General features: G+C 28.7%; 1 protein-coding gene across 1 annotated transcript in view; it reads right to left on the bottom strand.

Moving 5' to 3' along the window:
* Positions 1 to 2,164: 2,164 nt before the first annotated feature.
* LOC113367008 (5-hydroxytryptamine receptor-like) overlaps positions 2,165 to 25,905 on the bottom strand; it is a 27,406-nt gene continuing 3,665 nt past the window's right edge. The window contains exons 3-4 of the mRNA XM_026608642.1: positions 4,048 to 4,288; positions 2,165 to 2,549 (exon numbers count right to left, since the gene is read on the bottom strand). Coding sequence (XP_026464427.1) covers positions 2,170 to 2,549; positions 4,048 to 4,288 — 621 coding nt within the window. The 3' untranslated portion in view covers positions 2,165 to 2,169. The remainder of the gene's footprint in view (positions 2,550 to 4,047; positions 4,289 to 25,905) is intronic.

Consider the following 25,905-nt stretch of genomic DNA (forward strand, 5'->3'; position numbering starts at 1 on the left):
AATTATTCGAATTCGAATTCGAATATTTGGTTTGATCTTCTAGAATTTGATGAAACTTGGAATGGTGATAGAGTTTAAAGTCAAACTAAACACCTTAAAATATTATAGGCATATGAAAAGTGGTCTATTTATAAAAATTGATTACTCTTGAAAAATAGACAAACGCATACAGTGCTCCATATTAATATATCTCGGTAGCTCAGTCAGTTTAAGGCTTGCTTCAACTTTTTGCACTTGGATTTATAGATAAGAAAGTTAAAAGTATATTTAAGTACCTTCCAACCATTTTGCACCGCGCCCCTCCTCTCTAATAAAAAACTTGATGCACTCCTCTTAATTTGTTCAACAATTTAATTTCATAAATACCCCACTGATATTATCAAGACTAAACATTAATATGCAACATTATGTAAAAATTTGCATGAAAACTAATTATTTTTTGTTTTTCTTAATATCATGTAAAAAAATTTGGTTTATTTTGATAATAGTATTTGAGAAACAGATGTATGAGTCCCCCTTCTAACAGTCAGGCTTCCCTCTCAGGGGAGCGCACCCCACAGTTTGGAAACCGCGGGTGTAATTTATTTTGTTATATTCTTTTATTTATTAGTTGTTTCAATAGTTAAATACTGCAAAAATATTCGTAATTTTTAACTCATTGCATATGTTAATATTTTTTTTGGAAATATTCATTATTATTTTATTAAGAATTTGTTTTAAATATTTTTATGATTTCTATATTATTTACTTTAACTATATTATTTTTTTTACAACAAGACATATATATTAGACATTTTTTTACAAGTACATTTGTACCTTTCAATTATTTTCTAATTATAAATTCATCCGTATTGCATAGTTATCTTGGTCATAAATTCGCGCAAATAAATCATTCAATTCATTCAATAAAAAAAATTGTATTACATGTCGATCGTTATTTAACCGTGTTTCACAGATCATATAAGTTTGATTTTTTAATGTAGTAAATATAATGGGAATAAAAACTGATTTAAGGAAATTATCGCCTCAAAAGCATATATTTTGCGAAAAAAAAATTTGCATAAATTGATAGATTTGAAACAAAACTATAGGTATCTATATTATATGAGTTCGTCGTCTATTTCTTTAACGACGTCTATTTTTTATGCGTAAAATTCATAATTGTTAGCAAATATACACATGAAAAATCAATTAAACTGAAGAGTAGTATATTATCTTAATTAATAATATATTTCATTTGTAAATAAAATTTCTTTATTAATAATATTCAATGTGAATAAATTTGTTTCAATAATATCATTTTTTTGTTCGCAAACTCAACGCATATAGAGTTAATGATTTTAATTATTTTTGCAATATTTAGCCATTGAAACATTAAATTTCAGAATTAGAATATATAAATAAAAAAATTATACCCTGTCTGGATTTGACCTAGATCATTTTTAATTTTCTTATAGTGCAGTCATTGTAGCTAGTTCACCTCGGAATTCGAAATACTATAGTTGCAAAGTCTGTGAATACCCTAAAGTAGCACCCTAAAAGTTGTCTCAAAACCTACATATGGTAGAGTGTACGTACCTTATTTAAGCTTAAATGACTGGACTATTATCCATGAATCTAGGCGCAAAAATTAGAAGCAAATTTGAATTGACTGAGCTACTGAAGCACTGTAATGTGGTCCACTGTACGTATTTATTATTAACTTTTATAAATAAACTACTTCTCATAGTCCTATGATATTTTAAGATGTTCGGTTTGACCATCAACTCTACTATGCAAGGTTTCATCAAAATCCCAGAATTGTAAACCTGCGGTTTTCCTTGTTTTAAACAATTTTCTCTCGATTGTAATGACACAAAACTGTTCGCACAGTCAACTGGTTAAAATGTTAGTAAATATTATACAGGGTCTGAAGTATAAAAATTATTGGATTGGAAATGTTCATGCAATATAGTTTCGAAAACGACTTAGTAATAAAATTACATAAATATCTATATTTACATTTAGGCTGTTTTGAGATGTAGTAAATCCTGTTTCCAATGATAAGTAGGCTTCGACATGTTACACTATAGACTAAATTATCTGTACAAAATAGACAGTCGTTAGTAGGCAGGCCGATGCTCCTTTTCAAAAGCTCGAAGCTCTAGGTCGCATGACCTGCGCGCTTCGTTATTGCTGCCTCATGATGCCCAAGTGGCGTCTTCTTCGACGCATGCCGTACCTCTTCCCGCACAAGAGACGCTTGAAAGCGTGCCTGAACTCCGGACTGAAAATCGTATAAATTATAGGATTCAGAGTCGAGTTGAAGTATCCGAGCCATATCATTAGCGACATCAAGTACGGGCTTAAATCACACGTGGAGCATGTGGACATTATGATGGCCAGCACAAAGAACGGCAACCAGCAGAACACAAAGGCGCCAGTGATAATCACTAAAGTTTTGGCAGCTTTCCGCTCTCGCTTCGAGTCTGCTGCGTCTCTCGACTTCCGTTTGATAACCCGCTGTTGGTACTTCTGGTACTGTTGCCCGTACTGCTGGCTGTAATCTGCTCCTGCGATTCGGAAACGAAAATTTATAGACTTTACTCGGAATTCAGTGAAATTGGCCACTTACATTAAAATAGTATGTGGTAATAATCATACAATATCACTTGTAACATACTGCATATCCCAACTTGAAAGTTTGATTTATTATTTAAACTAGGTAAGTGACATAGATGAACAAGTGAAAAGTAATGATTTTACGTTACGTTCACAGACAGTAAAAGTTTTAGCAAAGTCGTTTTATATTTAAATTTGTTTTGATTTCGGAAATTTTATTAAATACCGTTTATAAGGGTAGTCATATATACGCTATGGCATGCACCTCAAGTATTACATTTTAGCAGAGAATGCTGACAAGTTGTTAACTAATGATTGTCTATAAATTAGTACATACGCCACTAGAACTAATATAAAAAACACTAAAGACATAAAAAAACTATAAATAAACTATATTAGATCTCCAGGTATTTTATTTTTGAGCTTGGTCGGTTGGCCTTCCTGGTATAAATGACAAGCTAGTTGGTTAGGCAGGTTGTTTATAGATTTCAGAATGAAAATAAAATTTAATAACAAAAGTATTACACTTCTATTTTACGCAATTTGCTTACCCAAACTAATTAGTGACTACGTGAAAAAAAATATAATACAAAAATACTTGAAGAATCAGTTATTATTAGGGTTTATACAAAAACCGACATTTCAGAAAACCGGTTTTCGAATTTTAATTTTACCAGCTTGCTACTATCTTTTATATTTGACTATATTTGTTATTTTTCATTTATACAGTGAAAACTAACCTTTTTTACTATAAACCGGTTTTCTACTTCCATAATTTTCGTCAAAAAACCGGGTTTTAAAACCGGTTTTTGAAAACCAACAAACCCTTAGTTATTATCTTAACAGGTATAATAAATACAAAAACGTAAGGTTATATAAAATGACTTTAAAATTTGAGCAATTTGACATAGAATTTATGGAATTCTGCATCACAATGAAAATAAATGCTATAGCATTCACGTCCGCAAACGTGTTAAGTGACTAATGACTAAGAGTGTATGATTATTATGGTTTTATGCGAGGTACATAATGTAAATTTATTTGATGTTCTGCAGTTTTCCTGGAAACTGCTTTTTCAGGAGAAAAGTTATGAAATCCAAAAACCAATTTTTTAGTGGAAAATACCTGTTTTCAATGTATGAATAACACTTGAAAAAAAAAAATTAAATATGACTAACATACATCATATCACAACTTGAATGTTTGATTTATTAATTGAACTAGATCAGTGACATATGAGTGAAGTTGCATATTATGTGTAATGTTCGCACAGCAAATACATGACTGTTCCACAGTATTTAGTACCATTTTGTATGAGAAGCGCTACATAACATTGGCCTATTTTACGGCAAATTCAGTCTTTTAATTTTTACTATTTAAATAGTGTGTGCGCATGGTAAAATGCCAAATATAAATCTACATCCAACAATAAATTACATCTCCTACCTGTAATTGCTTCTGGTTCTATGCCATTACCAAGACTTCCTTTTTCTGGGCTGCTGTTGGTGCTGCTAACATTTGTGAAAGCTGTCGTAGTTTCACTGAGTGTCGGCAACGGCCGCCCGATAACCGTGACCACTGCTGCAGCAATACCGCCGCTGGCTGCCGAACTTGCCGCCACCGCTCCACTTGCCGCGGGATTCAACGGAGACATTGTGGGACCAGCCACAAGGGTCGAACCAGCGCCCTAATAAAAAAAATTCAGGAATTAGTTTGATAAACATATGCAGGTAAAATAATGATATAGGATAGGGCGGGGCATAAAGGTCGCATGAAAACACTAGCTTTTTATAACAACATTGATATGTTATTTCTTGTGAAAGAAACTATAAAACAAGTAGATAGTGTACAATCTTCGACTTATGCACTGAGAGCCCTGTATAATTTGCGGTATCTTCTGATGATGTAATATGACTACATGATATTGCTGCAGTGGTGATTGTTCTGGGTTAAACTACTTTGCCCTTGTACTTGTTAGACTATCAAAGTTAACTAAGTTTCGTACTTAAAACTGCCGTATATTCGTGCAATTTATATATATATATATATATATATATATACATACATATATATACATACATATATATATATATATATATATATATATATATATATATATATATAATATGTTTAATTTGAGTTTAATATTCGGGCGTAACATCAATAAAAATAGTATGAGTTTTTTTTTTAAATTTATTTATTTAAAATCCATACGTTTCGGCTAGCATCTTAGCCATCATTCAGTGGTAATCAAGTTAACTATAAAAATTGAAACTAAATAAATTATATGAAAGGAAATTTCATGGAAAAACAATAATAATGATAATAGTAATAAAACACTTACAATTTTGTATCCTAATAAAGCATATATATATATATATATATATATATACCTAAATATATATAAAACTTATAAAATACTTTAAACAGACACTTACATTTTTATACGTTTTACCTACCAAAAGTTACTTCAAAGAAGATCAACAATAAATCCTAGTATCTTATATATTTTCATTTTAGTCATTAATTAGTTTTTTTATCAATCATTCGCAAGCATTTTATAATAATTATTTTAATTCAAAACATATATTATTATTTACAAGGTGCACACAGAATCACTTTGGTCACGTTCCAAAAAAAAGTTGCGACGCAAATTGAAAAGACGCGAAGTGTATTAGGATTTTCTGCAATATTATAAAAATACTGCAATTTTAAGAGAAAATTGAATAAATGCACCATAAATTTTTATTGTCTAACTACTTACAAAAAATATATAAAACGTATTCTAGTAATTTAAAATTAAAATCAATGTCTGTATGATAAAATCATATATAGTTTTGGTCGCTAGTCCGCTAGTCGCTGATGTAGTTCTTAGTGAACGAGCGTTGCCGACAATCGTGGAACACCTTCGATTGATTAAATGTCATATGCATAGACCTTGTGATATAAACACCGATTTTAACAGGTGGATTTGACTTTCTGTACATTTATTTCACAGGGACAATAATGTTTTATTGTAACGTTTAGTTCCATAAAAGCATAATTTTTAATTCTTAATCATATTTCTATTGATAATAATTAAAAATTTTGAAATATGTATAAAATATTTAAAAAAACATGCATTAATACTTTACTTTAAATTATCTTATCAACGTTAATAAAGTCTCAAGCATCTGAGTAATAAAAAATATCTAGTGCAATATGGCATCGTGCCTCAAGGCAAATTGCTGGAACTTGCCGTACCAAAAATTATTATTTTTTTAAAAACTATTAACATTTTTGAGAAAATTTTCCTTCGAAAAAATTAGATTTTTGAGAAAATATAAATTTGACAAAAATTTACTTTTTTTTAAAAAAAAGATGTTTTCTTTATTTTGACATATTTTTGAAATTCTGAACTTTTTTTCAAAGCAATCGTACTGCTTAACTGCATAGAGACGAAATGCCAAAGCGCGTAAGCGCCGCGTCGGCGTCTAACAGATAAACATCGGTACGGAACCTATAGGAATGTAAACAAATTTATTGTTAAAATCTCTATAAAATATCTGATAATTTGATGTGCATATGTCTAATGATTATTTTTGACCGCCAAATGGCATTTTTTTTTACTTTTTGCATTAGATCTCCGAAACCGCTAGAGATGCCTTCATGAAAATTTGATCAATTCTTCATCTTATTAATACAAGTAAAATGTTTTTTGAATTATTAAAATCGGACGCTCCGTTCTCTTAAAAACTGAGTTACCGTTTTTGGCACTTTTTGCCCCATATCTTCAAAACGGCTAGACCTGTCTTCGCCAAAAACTAATCAGCACGTCTCCTGATCAATACGAATCGAATGTTTTTTAAATTATTCAAATCGCTTCATCCGTGTTCCGAAAACCGTCGACGAAAATTTGTATTCGCACACACACATACACGCACACACACACACATACATACATCCATTTTTTTAAGATATGCAAAAATATTCAGAAAGCTTTGAAACGTAAAGATATATAAAAATTTTCATTTTCGAATCATTTCAAATCTGCATTTATATATCTTACATTATACAAGTTTAATCCTTACTTTAACCCTTTCGCTATGAGCAAAATCCACATGTGTGTATGAGTGTCACCTATAGACAACATCCAGTATGTTAACTTTTGCTTCAAATTTTATCACTTTGTCTGACTTCTAATTTATTACTTTAACTTTTAGTCAAAGAAATATAATTTTTAATTTTAATCATATTGTTAATAGTAATGATTAAAAACTGCGGATGGGCTCATTTTCATAAAATATTGCGTATTTATTATTTAAGCGTATTAATTCTAAAACACATATATCAGTATTATAGTTCGCTTTAAATCATCTAGTTGACATTTGTAAAGTCATAATAAAGTAAAAAGTTATAAATATCATAAAACTTAGTACCAAGTATCCTACTACGAATTGTAATATTTTACAAATCATAATTCATTTATAGTATTGCTTGACATTCGATGCCAATTAGAAGATTATGAGTCTAAAATAGTTTTCCTATTGAATTATTAACGAAGCCGTAACACAATCCAGCTAAGAACATATGAAATTACTGTATCTATTATTATCGAATAGATGCACGTGGGTAATGAATCATGGCCTAAAAGTTATTCATTTGTTCTAATAGAGGTATACAGGAACATATGTTTGCTTCTAATTATAACGAGCACTAGTGTGCACATTGTGTCTTTTGTGCATTTTCCGCGAACGCCAGAGTTGCCCATATAACATAATACTGAAACGATTTTAATTACATAACTTTAATAACTATAAAGTATATCATGGCAAACTAGAGTTTATTTAACGTGCTCAAACAGAGTTTATTATTCTATTAAATGAAGCTTCTCGGTATAAAACGAGAGCTTACGGATCTAAATGCCGTGCATATTAATTAGAAGGTGAGATCAATTACCATACTACTTGAGTACTCGGGCTAAAAGCTCGCCCTGACGCTATTTCAAATTTTAATGATATTGTTATGGCAGGGTATTGAATTAATTTCGGATTAAATCTAGATAAATATTGTGGATAAATAAAACGTGCATTTACTTTAACTAGGTAGCAGTAATAATCTGTCAAGCTCAAAATCACTGCCAATGGTCAGATGATACTGTATTTTTGTATTTTTTAACTACCCATAGGGTAGAACATTTTGCTTGTGAAGAAACGATTAGTTTTGCGGATTATTTTAAAAAAAATATTTCAAAACTAATATCGAATATCGAAAAGGATTTTAATTTTATTTTTAGCTAGAATCTTAAAGCTCACTTATACTCACTTGAAATAAATTTTTATAATTCTTACAAAAATGAGATAAGGTTCTTTAATTCTAACTTCGCTTATTTAAGTTTTCATGTAAACATATATCAAGTGCAAAATAATGGTGTATGGGATTATATTATTTTGGCCAAATCGAATAATAAAACTAGTGGTGTGTATGGCATCGTGCCTTATGACAAATTGCTGGAACTTTCCTTACCGTAATAAAATATTCAAGGAATATTAAATGATTTCAAATATATAATTATAAATACTGTCAAAATATAAAAGCTTATAAATTGGACGACGACGCTTATATATTTTTACATGAAAGCTAAATAAATTTAGTGTAACAAATATTATTAATATCATATGTAGAGCAGGGTTCAAAGGTACGCGGGTAAAAAGGTCCATCACTGTTATCCCAAAAACAAGTAGAGTTAAAAAAATTTTTAAAACAATATTTGAAAATAGAGGGAAAAATAGGTACAACTCGCCACCACCTACATAGTTTGAAAATCTGCAACAAAAGTATTTTTCTTTAGTTTCAAAAGTTTTTTTGATTGTAAGCGCTGTGGTTTAGTTTATGAGACCTTAGTATAATTTTTGAGTATACTTTATTTATTTTATAAGATGAATATATTTAAGTATACTTTATAAGATGTATTGTTATTTTTAAGTTTGATTCAACTTTTTTTTTATATAACCTCTATAAAGGCATACATCTGAGTGGCATAAAAAGGACTAACTGAACTCTTACCTTGGCAAATATGTGAAAAATGAAAAAAAAGTAAATTAAGAAAAGGAGCAATTTAACCAGGGATAAATTAAATAATTAGTTATTCCAACTCTGCTGATGAACATTTCTGACGAAATACCAGATCATGATTATTTACAGTGTTATCTCTGAAAAAAAAATGCACCTATAAAATTTATATTTTGCATGGTTGAATAATGCAGCTATTTTTATGTGAAACATTTTTAATATCTAAATCAGGCATTGGACGTGTTTGCCCTCTGGCCGTCTCAATTTACCCCGCCTATGGAGTGAGAAGGATCAGGTGAATTTTTTTTTGAAAAATGCATTTCTACAATGATGATTTAGCTGGGAGTTTTACTGAACATAGTCAGATAGTTGTTTGTTTGATATGTCTGTTTGAAGAAAAAAATCTCTTTGAAAATATTAATAAAACTTTGGATCTGTTCTTCCCCTGGCTGACCAATTCTACCCCGACTATGGGATAAAAAGGACCAGGTGACTAATTGTTGGAAAACAGCAGATAAACCGCATTTCTACAATGATGATTTAGCTGGGAGTTTTACTGAACATAGTCGGATAGTTGTTTGTTTGATATGTCCTTATGAATAAAAATCCATTTGAAAATAAAGATAAGACATTGGATCTGTTCCTCTGCTGGCTGTCCCATTTTACCCCGCCTATGAGGTAAAAAGGACTCGGTTACAAATTTTTGAAAAACATAGAAGAAATGCATTTCTTCAGTGATGAATAAGTTTGAAGTTTCACTGAACATAGTCAGGTAATTGTTTGTTTGATATGTGTTATTTCTTGTGATATAATTGATTTGGTCTTCACAATATAATTGCTCAAAGTCAAATTGGACCTCTGTGCCCCGCGCTAACTTAATATAAAAATGTGTTTAATAAAAATTAAAACAATACAAACATTTGGAGTATTAGCTTGAGGTAATAATATTCGATCACCGCCATTTATGACAAGCATTTTTGGTCATATATTTCCAACTACGTGAATAATTAATTAAAACATACTGGCATCTAAAAATCATATTTATCGCTGTCATAAAAATTATAATTTTCTGCTCGAAACAATATATTCATTCACATTCATTTTTACAACATACAGCCGTTACATTTTTATATTTTTACTAGACACAGTCGCGCTATATGATTTGCATATTAACTGCGCATATAGAATTTCCTCATATTTTTAAAAGCTTTATGTTTTAATTCGGCATAAAACCTATTAAATCATATTAGAATTTTATTTTGCAGCCATCAATTAATTTATTTTAACGATTGATATTTATTCCCTTTCAAGCCGCTGTATTTATTGCTTTGTATATCGGAACTCACGAGAAATTATTAAATCGGCGGAAACGCCAATAATATTTAGAGGATTTAAATACAGACGCATTTTTTTGCGGATATGAAGAAATAGAAATTTTAAAATAATAATTAAATTTTTCAGTTTTCATTTTTCTTTTTTTCACTTTTAATTTCCCAAAATTATACAATTACCATAATACTATTGGTGGATGATTGATAACCTAAAAGTAGATATAGAAATTTATGTGTACACATTATTAAATGACTTCCAAGTTTAAAATGAATTAATATTTTTTTTATATTTATTATTAAATAAATTAAATAGTTATTGTTTTGCCATGTAAAAGTCCCCTGGCAAAAATATTTTTCTAGTAAGATTGATATTTTAAAAATATTTCAAGGGTTCAAAGAAGAGGCACGATTTATTTTTATCACATGATTTTACGTGATATAAATTATTTCTCAAAATTGCAGAAAAGAGATTTCATTATTATTTTATTTTATTAGAATAGCTTTATAAATCTTAAATATTTTCGAGATATCGATGATAGACCATTTTACCCGCTTAACCCCGCTTTATCTTATGCATATAAAAATGAAATAGAAAAAGAGGTTTATGTAAATAAAAATTACTAGATGAATAGAAATAAACAACATTAAATAAAATCATTGAAATAACAAACAATTGCTTACAAGTACCAAGTACAACAATTTATTACCAATAATCTCTCTCAATCTTTTTGAGAGATATGGCTTTTAACGAGCCATATCTCTTTTACGTTTCGAATTTTTCCAATTTATTCAACCCGCATCTTGAAATATAGAAATTGATGGAATCAGCGAATTGAATTTATATTTTAGAAGAAGCCTTCTCTCCATTAGAAATCTCGAGGGAATATCGAATATGTAATGCAATTCCTTTATGAGTGCGAAGCGGCTATAAAAATGTATACGAAGAATTTGAATTTCTTCATGATTTAATATCGGAATTTCCTGGAAAACGTATAGCTTTCTAGTTATTAAAATAAATGATGTTCTTTTTCCGCTTACAGCAATATACGAACTAATCATGTCCGATAAGATTGTGGATTTTGATATGCTTACGAGCGTCGTGAATAATTTGTTACCTTATCGCGCTCTGGATGTAATTTGATTGACAGAATCATTAGAAATATATGAAAAAATATTTATATTACTAATGATAATAAGTTTTATTTAGTACTGTAGTATTATATTATAATATACTATAATTATAAATAATATACCATCGTTTATTTTATATTTTTGAACATATGTGCTCGTAATCACCTAGGGTGATAAGAAAAAAAGCAAGTAGAAATTATATTACATATATTTCTAATCGAACGTGAATATATATTACAACAATGCCTCAAAAGGTCAATTTTCCTTAATATTATATCTAGGATCTATAATCTCAAATAAAATTACTCCGTTTCACCACCAGATGGTTTCATTTTATGTAACATTTTGTTTGGTGATTAAAAGATGAAGAAAAAAATTGCCTGCTGTTGAAATTGAATAAAAATTTGCACAATACACGTGATTAATTTGTTGGTTTGCAATTGAAATGTTAGGCAACGAATAACTTATTTTTTTTACTTTTTTGCACAATTTCACAGTGCACACAATGCCGGTTTATCACATGAAATTAACTGAGCAGAGATCAATGAGTAGCTATCAAACAAAAAATATTAGTTTTTAGTAAATGCTAAGTATCAGAGATGATGCTGCATGTAAAAAAGAAAAAGTGTTTCCCGCTTTTCTGTTGAAATCTTTCTTCAATTTTCTTTGCTATAAACCTCACGGCGTCCGAGACCTTTCCAACGAATGCAAAATCGTCGAAATCGGCTCGTGCGTTCTGGAGTTAGTTCGTCAGGAATGAAAACTTGACTTATTTTTATATAATGGATTACTAGTACCTCCTATATTATAAAACATTTTCCTGTATTTTTTTAGTGCATGAAAATGTAGTTAATTACTTCTGGTTCTATAGGTTTTTAATGATTTACTTAATAATTTTGATTGAAAATACAGGATTCAAAATCATCATAAGTAAAGTTATGCTTCTAAATTTAAGTTTAAAATTGTATTATAAACATCGTTATAAGGTAAACTTTTTGCAACTATATAATATTACACTATAAACTAATCAAATTTAATATTTTTTAAAAGCAATTAGATAAGTGTATATAACTCTAGAAAAGATACAAATAAAATCATTATCTTTCTATTAGGTAAAATTGATAACACGTATTCAAACAAAACAATTTGCTTCTTTATTGCATATATTCAAGAACATAATTTATAATTAAAAGAGATATAAGAATTATGTCTTGAAACGCATTTTATCCTAACTACTTAATTTGCAAAAAACCAACAGTACTTTAATTGTAATTGCATAAATATAGCATATATTTATAGTTCATTATCTAGTACAAAACTGATTTGAATTCATTTCTCATATAATTTCTCAACATATAAATTGAAGCTTCAAACTAAATAAATAAACTATAGGATAAGACGGGGCACAAAGTTCCATTCTGAGTTGAAGTAATTAGGTTGTGGAAGTCAAATTAACTATATCATAACAAATAACACCTATCAAACTAACAACTAACTGACTAGGTTCAGTATAACTCCCAGCAAATTTATAATTAGAGAAAAGCGTTTTTTGCTGTTTTTAAAAAATTAGTCACCGGGTCCTTTTTACCCCATATGCAGAGTAAAATGGGACGGCCAAAGGGCAAACAGATCCAACGTCTTACTTTAAATTTCAGACGGATTTTACAAAATAATAGCTACATAATTTAACCAATGCAACATATAAATTTCATGGGTACACTTCTCATAGAGATAACACTGTATACAACTTTGATTTAGTATTCCATCAGAAATAATTATCAGCATAGTTAAAATAAGTATTTATTTAAATTATCTCTTGTAAAATGGCTTTTGCTAACTAAATTTTTTTATTTACCATTTTTTGTTGTTTACACCTTTGCCAAGGTAAAGTTTAGTTGGTCCTTTTTACCCCACGCACATGTGAGCTTTTATAGTGGTTATATAAAAAACAGTTAGAACAATCGAATAACGTATACCTAAGATTCATATTAAGGTCTCGTAAACTAAACAACAGTGCTCACAACCAAAAAAAAACTAACAACGAAAGAAAAACACTTTTGTTATGATTTTTTAAACATTGCCGTTTATTTTCCGATAGCGACGTCGTAAGAATCAAGGTGATGGCTGGTTATACACCTTTTTCCCTCTACTTTCAAATATTGTTAAAAAGTTCCTAACTTTTCTTGATTTTAGAATATAGGTAGTGGACCTTTTTATCTGCGGATCTTTACTTCCCGTTCTACTCTATTTAATAATTCAGTAAAAAAAATTACAACTAAATTCTAACAGTATTAATTTCGTATTTAACTTAAGTAATCGTTCAGTATAAGCATTCTAAATTTGTCTCGGTATTCTACATCCAAACTATTTTCTAAATTAAAAAATATATAAATTTTGCACAAGATAATGTGTGATACAACTGAAAATATAATAAACAGCAACCTAATTCTTCTAATAAAACCGAATGGACCAAACTAACGATTACAACTATGCACCTGACTAGTCCTTTCTATATACTTCGTTCCAGGTGTTCACATAAATGTAACGATAGCCGAATGCTCTCGAGATACTTAGACATAAAATGTACCCAAAATAACTATTATAATAATAAATAAATAATCCCGCAGTATCCGCAGTGGAATTTTACGAGATCTGCACACAAAGACCACATATCATCTGCATTACGTGCACTCTGGCCTTTTAATATTTAATACAAAATTTATTTTTAGATAGATTTTGATATTATGTAGCAAACTTCTGAGAGATACATTTTAATGGCCGGAACGCGAATGCGTTATAAAAATTTCTGGTCGTAAAATGTACATTGTAAATAAAATAATATTCTACATATTTACTGTAGTGGTTCAGAGGTACGCGAGAAATGCCATTAAAATTTTAATGGATGTGTAGGTATGAAATAAAACTAGATGGATATGACTTGGATTTTAACTTTCAGTTACAAAATTTTTCCGGTAATCAAAGATAATCATTTAAAGAACTAGTGGGGTGCATGGCATCGTGCCTTAAGGCAAATTGCTGGAACTTTCTGTACCGTAATTAAAAATCTTGGTACGGAACCCAAATAAATTTACACAAAATGTGTACGCATTATTAAAATTTCTATTACATATCTGATAATTTGATGTACATATGTCCAATAAATATTTCTGACCGCCAATTGACATTTTTTTAACTTATTTTTATTGATAGTCTATACCAGCAGGACCTGCCTTCCCAAAACTTTAATCAGTTTTTCATCTTATCAATACAAGTAAAATGTTTTTTGAATTATTAAATTTGGACGCTCCGTTCTCTTAAAAACTGAGTAACCGTTTTTGGCAATTTTTGCCCCGTATCTTTGGAACGGCTAGACCTGCCTTTGCCAAAAACTAATCAGCACGTCTCATTATCAATACGAATCGATTTTTTTTTAAATATTCGAATCGGTTGATCGGTGTTACCGAAATCGTCGACGAAAATTTGTATTCGCACACACACACACATACATCCATTTTTTTCCAAGGTATGCCAAAATATTCAGAAACCTTTGAAACGTAAAGATATATAAACATTTTGATTTTCGATTTTTTTGCGATTACTATAACATACCCTACGGGAAGTTAAAAAACAGTGATAATTTGTTACTGATATGAAATTGTTATTTTGTCATCAAAATAAATTGTTCTAGTAAAGGACCAATTCTCCGATAAAATAGGCCAAAACATAGCATTGTTATGGCAACGCCTGATTGCACAGCAAATACATGACTTTATGACTGTTTTTACTACTAATTTTTATTAAAAAAGGTGCGTAACATAGCGTTGCCATAACATCGATAAAATAATCAAAGAATTGGACACTAAGTTTTAAAATAAATTTGATCGATTAAAAAAAATTGAATGAATTAAATTAATTAAAAGATGCAATTTTGTAATCCACACGAAAATTTACGAGTTCTAAAAATAAAGCAAAAATTGTCTTCAAAAAATTGTTTGATTGACTTTTTCAACTCAACTCAAATTTCAATTTTTGTAATATAATAATATATATTTCCTGATTTTGAAAAAAAACAATCTAGTTGATTTTTTTTTAATTAAGTATATGATATAATAATGGGCCAAAAATCTAACATGAAATTTTTTGCATATCTTTACGATTCAGTGGTTCCTTAACGTTTTTGGCATACCTTAGAAAAAATTGATGTATGTGTGTGTGTGCGGATACAAATTTTTGTCGATGATTTCGGGAACACGGTTCAACCAATTTCAATTAATTAAAAAAACATTCGATTGCTTGACAAGGAGACGTACTGATTAGTTTTTGGCATAGGCAGGTCTCGCCGTTTCAAAGATACGGGGCAAAAAGTGTCACAAACGGTAACTCAGTTTTTAAGAGAACGGAGCTTACGAGTTTAGTAATTCAAAAAACATTTTACTTGTATTGACAAGATAAAGAACCGATTAAATTTTTTCAAATTATCAGATATTTTATAGAGATTTTAATGATGTTATGCAAATTTTTTCGGATTCCGTCCCAAGATTTTCAATTACGGTACGGGAAGTTCCAGCATTTTGCCTTAAGGCACGATGTCATGCACCCCACAAAGGTAACACTGTATATAACCTTGATCGGTACTTCGTCATAAATAAACTATCAGCAAAGTTGATTACTATAACTTACCCTACGGGAAGTTGATTAATGAATACATAGTATAATTATTAGTATAATTATTATATACCAAAATAAATATTTTAATAATTTACTTTAAACTTTAAAATTTCCTGAAGATGATATAAATTCTTATTCAAAGTATATTTTATTTCGACGGATTAAAAATAATTAAACCATGATCAAAGTATCATATCAAAACTAAATTTTTCATATATCTACAAAAACAAACTGAATCAAGAGTTTAAATAATTCAAAAGCGTCTCAATTGCCAAAGTTTACAAGTTGCAAGTCTTGGAAATAAACAGACATAAATTTTGCAATGTTAACGAGCTGATTGAGTTCGATGTTATTTACTCTAGAGAGAAACCAGATTCTAAGTTACTTTATTATAATATTTACTTATCAAACGAGCTGCTGTAATTATAAAGTTATCAATTGCATATGTGTAATTTCATGTTCAATAATTGTTTTGGTTTGAAATTAGCCATTTGTGTAATTGATTCATGTTAATTTTAAAGATTATTTTTATGACTAATTGAAAAATTTGTGTACACACATACATCCATGTTTTCTAAGGTATGCCAAAATGTTCAAAAACTTCTGAAACATAAAGATATATAAAATTTTTCATTTTATTTTTATTGTGATTACTATAACTTACCCTACTATTTATGAAATTTATAAAAACGATATTTTTTTGTGTTTGTAAGAAAAACTTTGAAATAGAATAGCAGGTTACTATAAAATAAAAGAACATTGACAAATGTAAAAAATGCGCAAATATTACCCCAAATTATTTCCATAGTCACAAAACTAAAATTTTATATAAATATTTTGTTTGCCATCATATTCATATGCCAGAATTTCTCGGTAAAAAATAAAACTAATTAATCAATCAATCAATCAATCTATTTTATGATACACATGTGTGCAGAATAAATTCATAGATAAAATTAAAAGTTAATTAAAATAATTTTTGTGCACACATCGCAATTTTAAAACCATTATGCGAGTTAAATTGGAACACACACAAAATTAATTGCAATTTAAAATAATTTCTAGTTTTATAATCACAAAAATTAATAATATAAATCAAAAGAAAATTCAATTAAATAAATCCGGAACATTGAATTTTGATTTAATTAAAATTAAATATGCATGTAAATACCACAAAATCGATGCATAAAATTTATTAGTCGATTTTAATCAATTAAACACAAATTATATTTCGGGTGAATTGTTAGGTGAAAATCAATAAAATTCAATTATTTCCTGAATGCTATCAAGTATTAGTATGCAATATGAAATTATAACTACCAATAAGTAGTAATTATATTTTTAATTCATCACATTTTCGATTTTCATTTAAATTTGACTTCACGTGTAGCAAATTTTCATAAATTGTAAAAAAAAATTAAATTAAAAACTTAAATTGAAAATACAAAAAATTTTAATATGAATAATTTTCATTGTACGTATTCATTTATTCATTCAAGGATAGGTTGTAATCAAAATAATAAGCTAGTGGTGATGGCATCCTGCCTTGAGGCAAATTGCTGGAACTTTCCGTACCGTAATGAAATATTCGAGAAATATTAAATGTTTTCAAATAGATTACTATAAATTCTGCAACTTTCATTATTCATATTACAGACAAAATATAAGAGCTAATAAATTCGACGACAACGTTTATATATATATTTACATAAATAAACAAAACTTAATCGAGCGGAGTTAGAATAAAGGATCTAGAATTATATAAAAAGAATTTGAGTGTTTTAAAATTTTTGTTGGATTTAAAATGAAAATCCGAATCATTTACTATATCTAAAAAAAGGTTTTTTGGAAATGGAAAATTCTTTTTTGAAAATTTTGAAAAAAGAAATGTTTTTTTGCTTTCCCCACACTGTCAACACAAGCAAAATGTTTTTTGCATAATTCAAATCAGATGCTTTAGTTCTCTCAAAAACTACCATTTTCTGTACATTTAGCTCCGTATCTCCGAAATGGATAGACCTGTTTACGCCTAAAAGTCATCACCACTTCTTTTTGTCATTACGAATTGAATGAATATTGAATCATTCAAATCGGATGGTCTGTTTCATACTTACATACACACACAAAAATACTTACATACACATATGTACAACTAGTTCAACAGTATTTTTATAATCCTCACATATATCAGAATATCTATATATCGAATATCTGGATAAATGGAACACAAGCCTGGAGATTACAATATACAGCTTGAGCCTCAGTTTTTTATCCTGATACGCAGAAACGTTTAGAAAAAGCAAAAGTTTTTTTGTACAAACTACTATGAATGCATATTTCTGGAAAACGAGTAAATCAAATATCGATGACCAATATGTTTTTCATTTTCCCTCGAAGTATGTCCATCGTAGTGGAAGTTTTAGCTTTCGAATATGATATTCAATCCACGTGCAGCATCCGTCTGAAATAAATCCAGTCGCTGTATTCGATCAAGTAGAGATGCACACGTGCACGAGCGACATCGACGGAGATAAAAAAGACTTGGCTCGGCTTCAAATTACGGATTGATTGCGAAAGTTTCAGGAAATTAATAGTTTGCAAATTATCATTATACGAAGTTTAAGTTGCAAGTTTCGCTGCTTGCCGACGAGGAAATTATACGCCTCATTTGGTAGTGGCGAAGAAAATATTGTATTGAAATAAAAGCGGTAATTACCAAGCCGTAATGAATTTTTAACTGACCGGAGGGTATGTTAGAGTATTGGCAAAAAATTGAAAATGAAATTCTGAATATCTTGACGTGCCTTAGAAAAAATGGATGTATGAATGTGTGTGTGTTCAGATACAAAATTTATCGACGATTTTGGAAACATGGTTCAACCAATTTCAATGATTCAAAAACATTCGATTCCTATTGATAAGGAGACGTGCATAGCCGTTTGGACGATTCGGATCAAAAATTCAAAAAATAGTAATTCAGTTTATTTGACTAATTCAAACAACGTCATTAGACATATGTACATCAAATTAACAGATATTTTATAGGGATTTCAATAATGAGCACAAATTTTGTTTGCATTTCTATGGGTTCCGTATCAATGTTCATCCGTTTGACTACAATACGCGGCGCTTACGCGTTTCTATATTTTTTCTCAACAGCCACGCAGCACGATTGCTTTGAATAAAAGTTTAATATTTTCAAAAAGTTTTGAAAAATGAAAAAAATCATGTTTCACAAATACTTCACATTTTTTCAAATACTACAAAACCCCAAAATCTAATTTTTTCAAAGTTTTCAAAAAATCTTAAAGTTCTTTTGAAAAATTTTTGCCTCAAGGCATGATGCTATACGCCAGTAGATTTTTTATTTTTCAAACAATTTTAAAGCTTTTTAAAATTGCAGGTTACGGTACGGGAAGTTCTGGCAATTTTCTTAAAAACACGATGTCATGCACGTTCATGATTCCGTTGAGACGTTTTATTAAAAACTACAAAACTAAATCATGGATCGTGTAATTTATGAAATAAAAATGTTTAAGACAAATTGTGGGAAGCCTGCAAACTTGTATTATAGATCTCTTCAAGAATTTTGCTCTAAAAAACCATACATGAAAAATGAATTTCGGGCCAGCGAATGTTCAATATAGCTAATTGTAAATATTGAACTATCAACTCAGCAAATAAAAAAATTAAAAATATCTTCACACACACGCACACACATTAACTCACATACACAAACACATACTTTTTCCAAATTTGGTCTTATTCGATTCAGAATGGCTTGAAGCGTCGAGAAAACAAAAACTTGGCAAATCGGAATTTTCATGAAAACTTAAACTTTTCCTTAGGGAAGTTAAAATAATGTCACGAGATGAATATTTAATAGTATGATTTTAAATCTATAAAATCCATTTTACAAATTATTATTTTTATGTAGATTTTTTCGCTTTTTTGGGAAAAATTAATAAAACTGTTTGCAAACTCAATATTTAACCTTCTTATTATATGTTTTGTAATAATTTGAAATTGAATTACAATCAGACTGAAATGGCCTTATACCTGTTTGAGAAAGCAGTAATACAATTTTTGCTGTTTTGAAATGGAGTAAAGCAGGGCTTAAAGATCCGCGGGTAAAAGGGTTCACCCCCGTTATCTCAAAAAAAGTTAAGCATTTTTTAACAATAATATTTGAAAGTGGAGGGAAAAATATTTATAATGAACAATCATCTTGAGAATCTATAACAAAAGTATTTTTCTTCGTTGGTTGTAAGTACTGTTGTTTAGTTTACTAGACCTTAAAATAATTCTTAAGTAATAAAAGTCATTTAATTCCTCTAGGAAATGTATTAATATTTTGTGTTAGATTCAACCGTTCTTTATAACTCCTATATGGGGGTTGGGTAAAAGGACCAACTGAACCTCACCTTGTCAAAGGTGAAACCAATAAAAAATAATAAATAAAAAAGTAAATTAAGTTAAAAAAGAAATAACGGAATTTAAATTAAATAAGTAGTTGGTCCACTCTACTGATGAATAATTCTGATAAAATACCAGATCAAGGTTATATGCATTTTACCCCATTTTACCAGGTGACAAATAAATTATTGCAAACCAGTAAAGAAAATATATTTCTACAATAATTAATTAGTTGCGAGTTTCACTGAACATAGTCAGATAGTTGTTTTTTGATATGAGTTTTTTGTTGTGATTTGGTGTTTGCAATATAATTGTTCAAAGTCAAATTAGACCTTTGTGCCTCGACCTAACCTAGTACAAATATAATGCGAAAAATACATTTATAGATCAAATAAAGTTTAGTAAGTTTTGGTAAGTATTTTGAACATGCCGTTTTCGGACAAAGATGATAAAATAAATTGATTTGAATTTCATTTATTACTGTGCTGAAATTCTAAATATAGTAAAAAATTATATTCTGGCACAAAGCAGCTTGACGTGTATATTCTTTATTTTTAGGTATATTATAATAGACACAAAGGAAAAGTTTAAAACAAATAAAATTATTTCCAATATAAAGCTAATTAAAGACTTTTTGCATTATTTTCAGAAGAATTTAAATTACGCATCGTGTCCTAATATAAATACTGATTGGAAAGTTCTAAACGTGATCTTTGATGTACAAATATAGATTTTAACGTCAAAAGAAATTATAAAAGCTGGAATCAAATTAAAATATTGACTCGGAAAATCGCTTTGACAATTTAGAAATGGAGTGTGAGGAATTATGTTAAGCCAAAATCCATAACGTTTCCAATCAGCCAATGGAAAATATTATTTGATCATAACTCTGACTATTTGTTTATGAATAATATAAATTGCAAATATTTCATTTTATATATTTTTATTAGGGCTGTAATTCAGGCATAATTGAATTTATTAATTATGCAAAATAACAAACACGGAAATATACAAATTTTTATGAGTAATTAAAATAAAAATATATTAAACTATAAACCTAAATGAATTAAAATTGCCATGGTCATTTGCAACTTAGTCGTTAATAACAGACTACAATATATTTTATTAATTTTATATTAAAATATGCAGCTAATAATTAGATTTATTTTTTAGTAAGAATAAAAATGCAAGTAAATTACTTACATTATTCCTAGCATTTATAATTCCTATAATAAATTACTACATAAAGAATTTTGTTTGATAATAATACATTTGTTAGAAATAATACCTTTATTAATATTAAATTTTTTTTACCTAAACATAATACAATTTTCTGCTACAAATTCTATGCACCCAAATGAAAAAGCAAGGAAATGAAATTAAATTGTTTTAATTCAATTTTTTCCTAAATATAGAATCACGACTACCTGGAATGAATATTCGTTTTCAGTCTAATTCACTTTTACATTTATTTTAGAATTTATTACATTATTGCGGTATGCATAAAATTAAAATTTATGAAAACAATATGTTTTTCTATATTTAGAACACCTTATTATCCTTGTTACGTTTGTTCAGTTGCTTCATTCTTTCTAGGAAAAATATGTATTTATATATATTTATTCACTTAATGAGAACTTTTGTTATAACAGATCATAATAAGCAATTTATTGTTAATTTAATACAAAATAATGAGCATTTACAAACTAACCCCGAGCGGTATAAAAATGAAGATAAAAGATTTAAATATATTTATATATATGAATAGAGTAATGAGATCGCAATAAAAATTGATATTTTTAGAGTTTATTTTAAATACAAATGTTCAGCCACAATAGTTTTAAAGCAAATATCGTTTAAATTTTAGAGAAACTAACCTTTATTTTTACTAGCATGTGTCACATGTTAGTTTTAGGCCATATACTGTAATTAAAATTATTCATTTATAAGGAAAACCAAACGAATTATATCGAACTAAATCACACATATCAAACAAACAACTATCTGACTATGTTTAGTAAAACTCCCAGATAATTCATCATTGTAAAAATATATATTTTTTTGCTCAAAAATTTGTCACTTGGTCCTTTTTACCCTAAATGCTATGTTAAAAGAAAGAGCCACCGGTCAAACAGATACAATGTCCTATTTTTAAGTTTTGAAGGCATTTTACGAAATAATAGCTATATTATTCAACCAATGAAAAAAATAAAAATTTCATGGGTACATTTTTACAGAGATAACACTGTATACAACTCTGATCTAGTTGAACATAATGAAATCCTCTAAATCACCACTTGGGTGATTAATTTATAAAATTCCCTACGTTTTCAATTTGCTTGCTAGTTGGAATTTTACAAAATTGAATATTAAGTAGCAAACGTCTGCAACGACTTCAGTCCCTGTGATTAGCACTAGTCTTAAGGATAAGTATAAGAGCTAAGTGCAAACCCTCTCATTAGGCGCCGAAATATATTATCTGCTTAAAATATGCGAGCGATGAATACATAATAAAGGACTCGTCTGCCTCTCTAGTACTTCAGGCATGTTTATTTTATCTTGCCAATACGAAGTCATTAATTACGAGCTCAGACGTCGAATATATTACTACGCTGATGCTAATTATTAGTTTTGTTCGAGACAACTGTAGGTAAACAATTTATTTTTATGATAATCATTGTGCTTATTCGTGGATCATTTGACAAAAGCTCTGGCCTTGCATCCACAAGGTTCCAGGTTCAATTTCCGCTTTGGATAATCTGATAGAAATCAATTCAAGTGATAACTGTTTTCACTTGGAATATAGATCTAAATATAATTTTCAGTGAAAGTAGCCATTCGTGGTGGTGCTGCAATATCACAATTAGAAACATCGACCATTGTCTTATTTCTATATTAGTAGCATTTAGAAATTAAATTCAAATTTCAGTAAGAACTGTGATTCGATTTTCTTCTAAAAGCCTTCGAAAAAGTCATAAACTTCGTAATAATGGTCGTTTGTTAAAAACTCTCTCAAAAAAAAATTTTTTTTGTCAATTTAGATTATTTTTGTATTTTATGGACTATTGATTTAAAACATAATGTAGTCAAATAATCAATAAGAAACAAATAGTTTCATGTAATGTAAACTAAAGTTTTCTGAATTGACTCTTCATCCGTATATCAAAAAGCATTTTTGTACATTCATGCAAATGCCACATTAAAATGCAAATAGCACAATTAAATTTATTATCAAAATTAAATTCACACTGTTAATGAGAATAACTACAACCTCAGTGCATTAAGATTATCTAAAATAATAAAAAAAACTAGTCATATATATAGTAGATTGATACTTAAAACTCCGCGAGTATAAAGGTCCACCACCGATATCTCAGAAACAAGAAAATTAAATAATTTTTTAACAAAGGTATTTGTTGGATGAAATCTCTTAAAAATTAAAAATACGACATTGAATCTGTTTGCTCCTTGGCCCTCCCATTTTACCTCGCCTATGGGCTAAAAAGAAACAGGTGATAATTTTTTGATAAAAAGCAGTGATAAATTAGCTGGGAGTTTCACTGAGTTGTTTATTTGATATGTCAGGTTTGTTTATGTATTTTTTTTAATTTTAACTCTGTTTTATTCAGCAATCAGAAATATATAAGAATTCCTATAAGCTAAATTGACAATATTTAAGAGCGATGTCTAAGAAGAACTCCAATGAGATCTTCTTAGTTTAACAATCAAAAAGATAATGATATATTGAAGCTAATCTAAGACTAAATCTAAAGGCCATTGACGTTTCAATTTTCTAATGCCAAATGGTTGGATAATGTCACCTATTGATGGGTTTGAATGTGATTCTAGTTTACGTTTGTATTTTTCCTTAAATTCTTTGAACGTTAATTGCACCGTTTTCATGTTGAGATCAGTTCTCTGCATTATAGCTATATTTGATCTGTAGGCACATCCCCAGAGCTCAACTCCGCAGGTCCAGATTGATTTAATGATTGATTTATATATCAGCAACTTATTTTCAACAGAGAGCGATATAATTGGTTGATTTTTCACAATATAATTGCTCAAAATCGAATTATACCTTTGTACGCCCTACTTTACCTCATAATTATTAATCGTAATATTATGAACAAAAAAAAGTACGGCAAATTGCAAAAAAGAACTTATGCAATAACTCATACTTTTATATAAAAAATGAAATTAATTGTATTAAAAGAACGATTTGAATTTCTTTATGCTTCCCGGTACAGCACATTTATCAAAATGGTAGGTTCAACGAATTTATTACAGGTGAAAAGTGTAGAAAACAGCGATAAAAAATCCGCCGTAAAAAAACTTCGCTATATCCAGTACATCGTAATTCTTCTCGTGGAGATAATGCATCATCGACGATATTATCTAATTTCCTTCTGACGCGTTTATGAGTCCAGGTAGTACCCAGGTATCTTTCCGGACAGATTTAACAAAATGCGTGATGTAATGCAAAGTTGGAGATGAATAATATAAGTATTCATTTCCCAAGAGGAGCAGTTGAGATTTTACTAACCAAAGTTATTTCTCGTTTTATACGGAAGTTCGTGAGCGGCATAATCAAGCACTCAAATTTCAAGGAGAGAATGAATATCAACTTAATATTTCATAAAGCTTTTTGCATCTTTAGCATATAAATTTTGTTCGCTTCTCTTGGACGTTATAATATATTTCTGCTATCCGATATTGGTGATGGGTGGTAAACTCTTATATACATTTGAGTAATATTCTTAGAATTTGGAAATAAAAATTGAATTTACGATTTCGAAGTATTTGTTGAAAATAATGTAACAGTATTTACTTGATTTGATGACAGCAATTATTATGTTATTGATAAAATAGTAATTTAACACTTTGATAACTAAAAAGTATTTATGTCATTTTGTTTTCAAGTAATATTTCGTAGACATAGAATATAATTAATTTTTAACTTCCCGTAGGGTAAAATGAATGTGCTGATTAGTTTTTGGCAAAGGCAGGTCTACCCGCTACGGAGATACGAAGCAAAGAGTGCATAAAATTTTATTTCAATTTCTTTTTCGATTTTTTTGTATCGAAAATAATTCAGATTTTAATTTTATTTCTGGCTAAAGTTCTAAAGCTCACTTATATATTTTGAATGAATAATTTTACTTTGTAATTCAGTTTATATAATTTTTTTAATATTAGACATGGTTACAGTATTAATATTAAACTAATTTATTTGAGAACATTTAATATTCTTCGAACATTTCGTTACGGTACGGGAAGTTCCAGCAATTTGCCTTAAGACACGATGCCATACATCACTAGTTAAAAATTAAAATCAATCTAAGTGTGGAGAGCCACATAATAAATAAATTTCATTATAAGTTAAAAAATCTAATTGAGTAAGTCATTTTAGAGTTGAGTGATGTTTATGTTTAAAAGCTTATGGAATTTATCAGATTACTTTTGTCAGCTTAAAAAACGAGTATGATTTTTAATATTGAGTTTTATTTAAAATTATTGATTTCTAATTTATTTAAAATGATTGACTTCTACTTTACTTTTATTAAAATGTACTTAAAAATACAATAATATAATTTAAGCTACAGAAAAAAGAAACTTTAATTAATAGTGTGCATTGTTTATATGTTCTTATTTATGGTTTTTATCATTAATTTGCATTAGTGCATTTTATTTTTATTTTTTAGAA

Source organism: Ctenocephalides felis, unplaced genomic scaffold, assembly GCF_003426905.1.
Source record: "Ctenocephalides felis isolate EL2017-DRISC unplaced genomic scaffold, ASM342690v1 CF-g0.4_SCAFFOLD_01170, whole genome shotgun sequence".
NCBI lineage: Eukaryota > Metazoa > Arthropoda > Insecta > Siphonaptera > Pulicidae > Ctenocephalides > Ctenocephalides felis.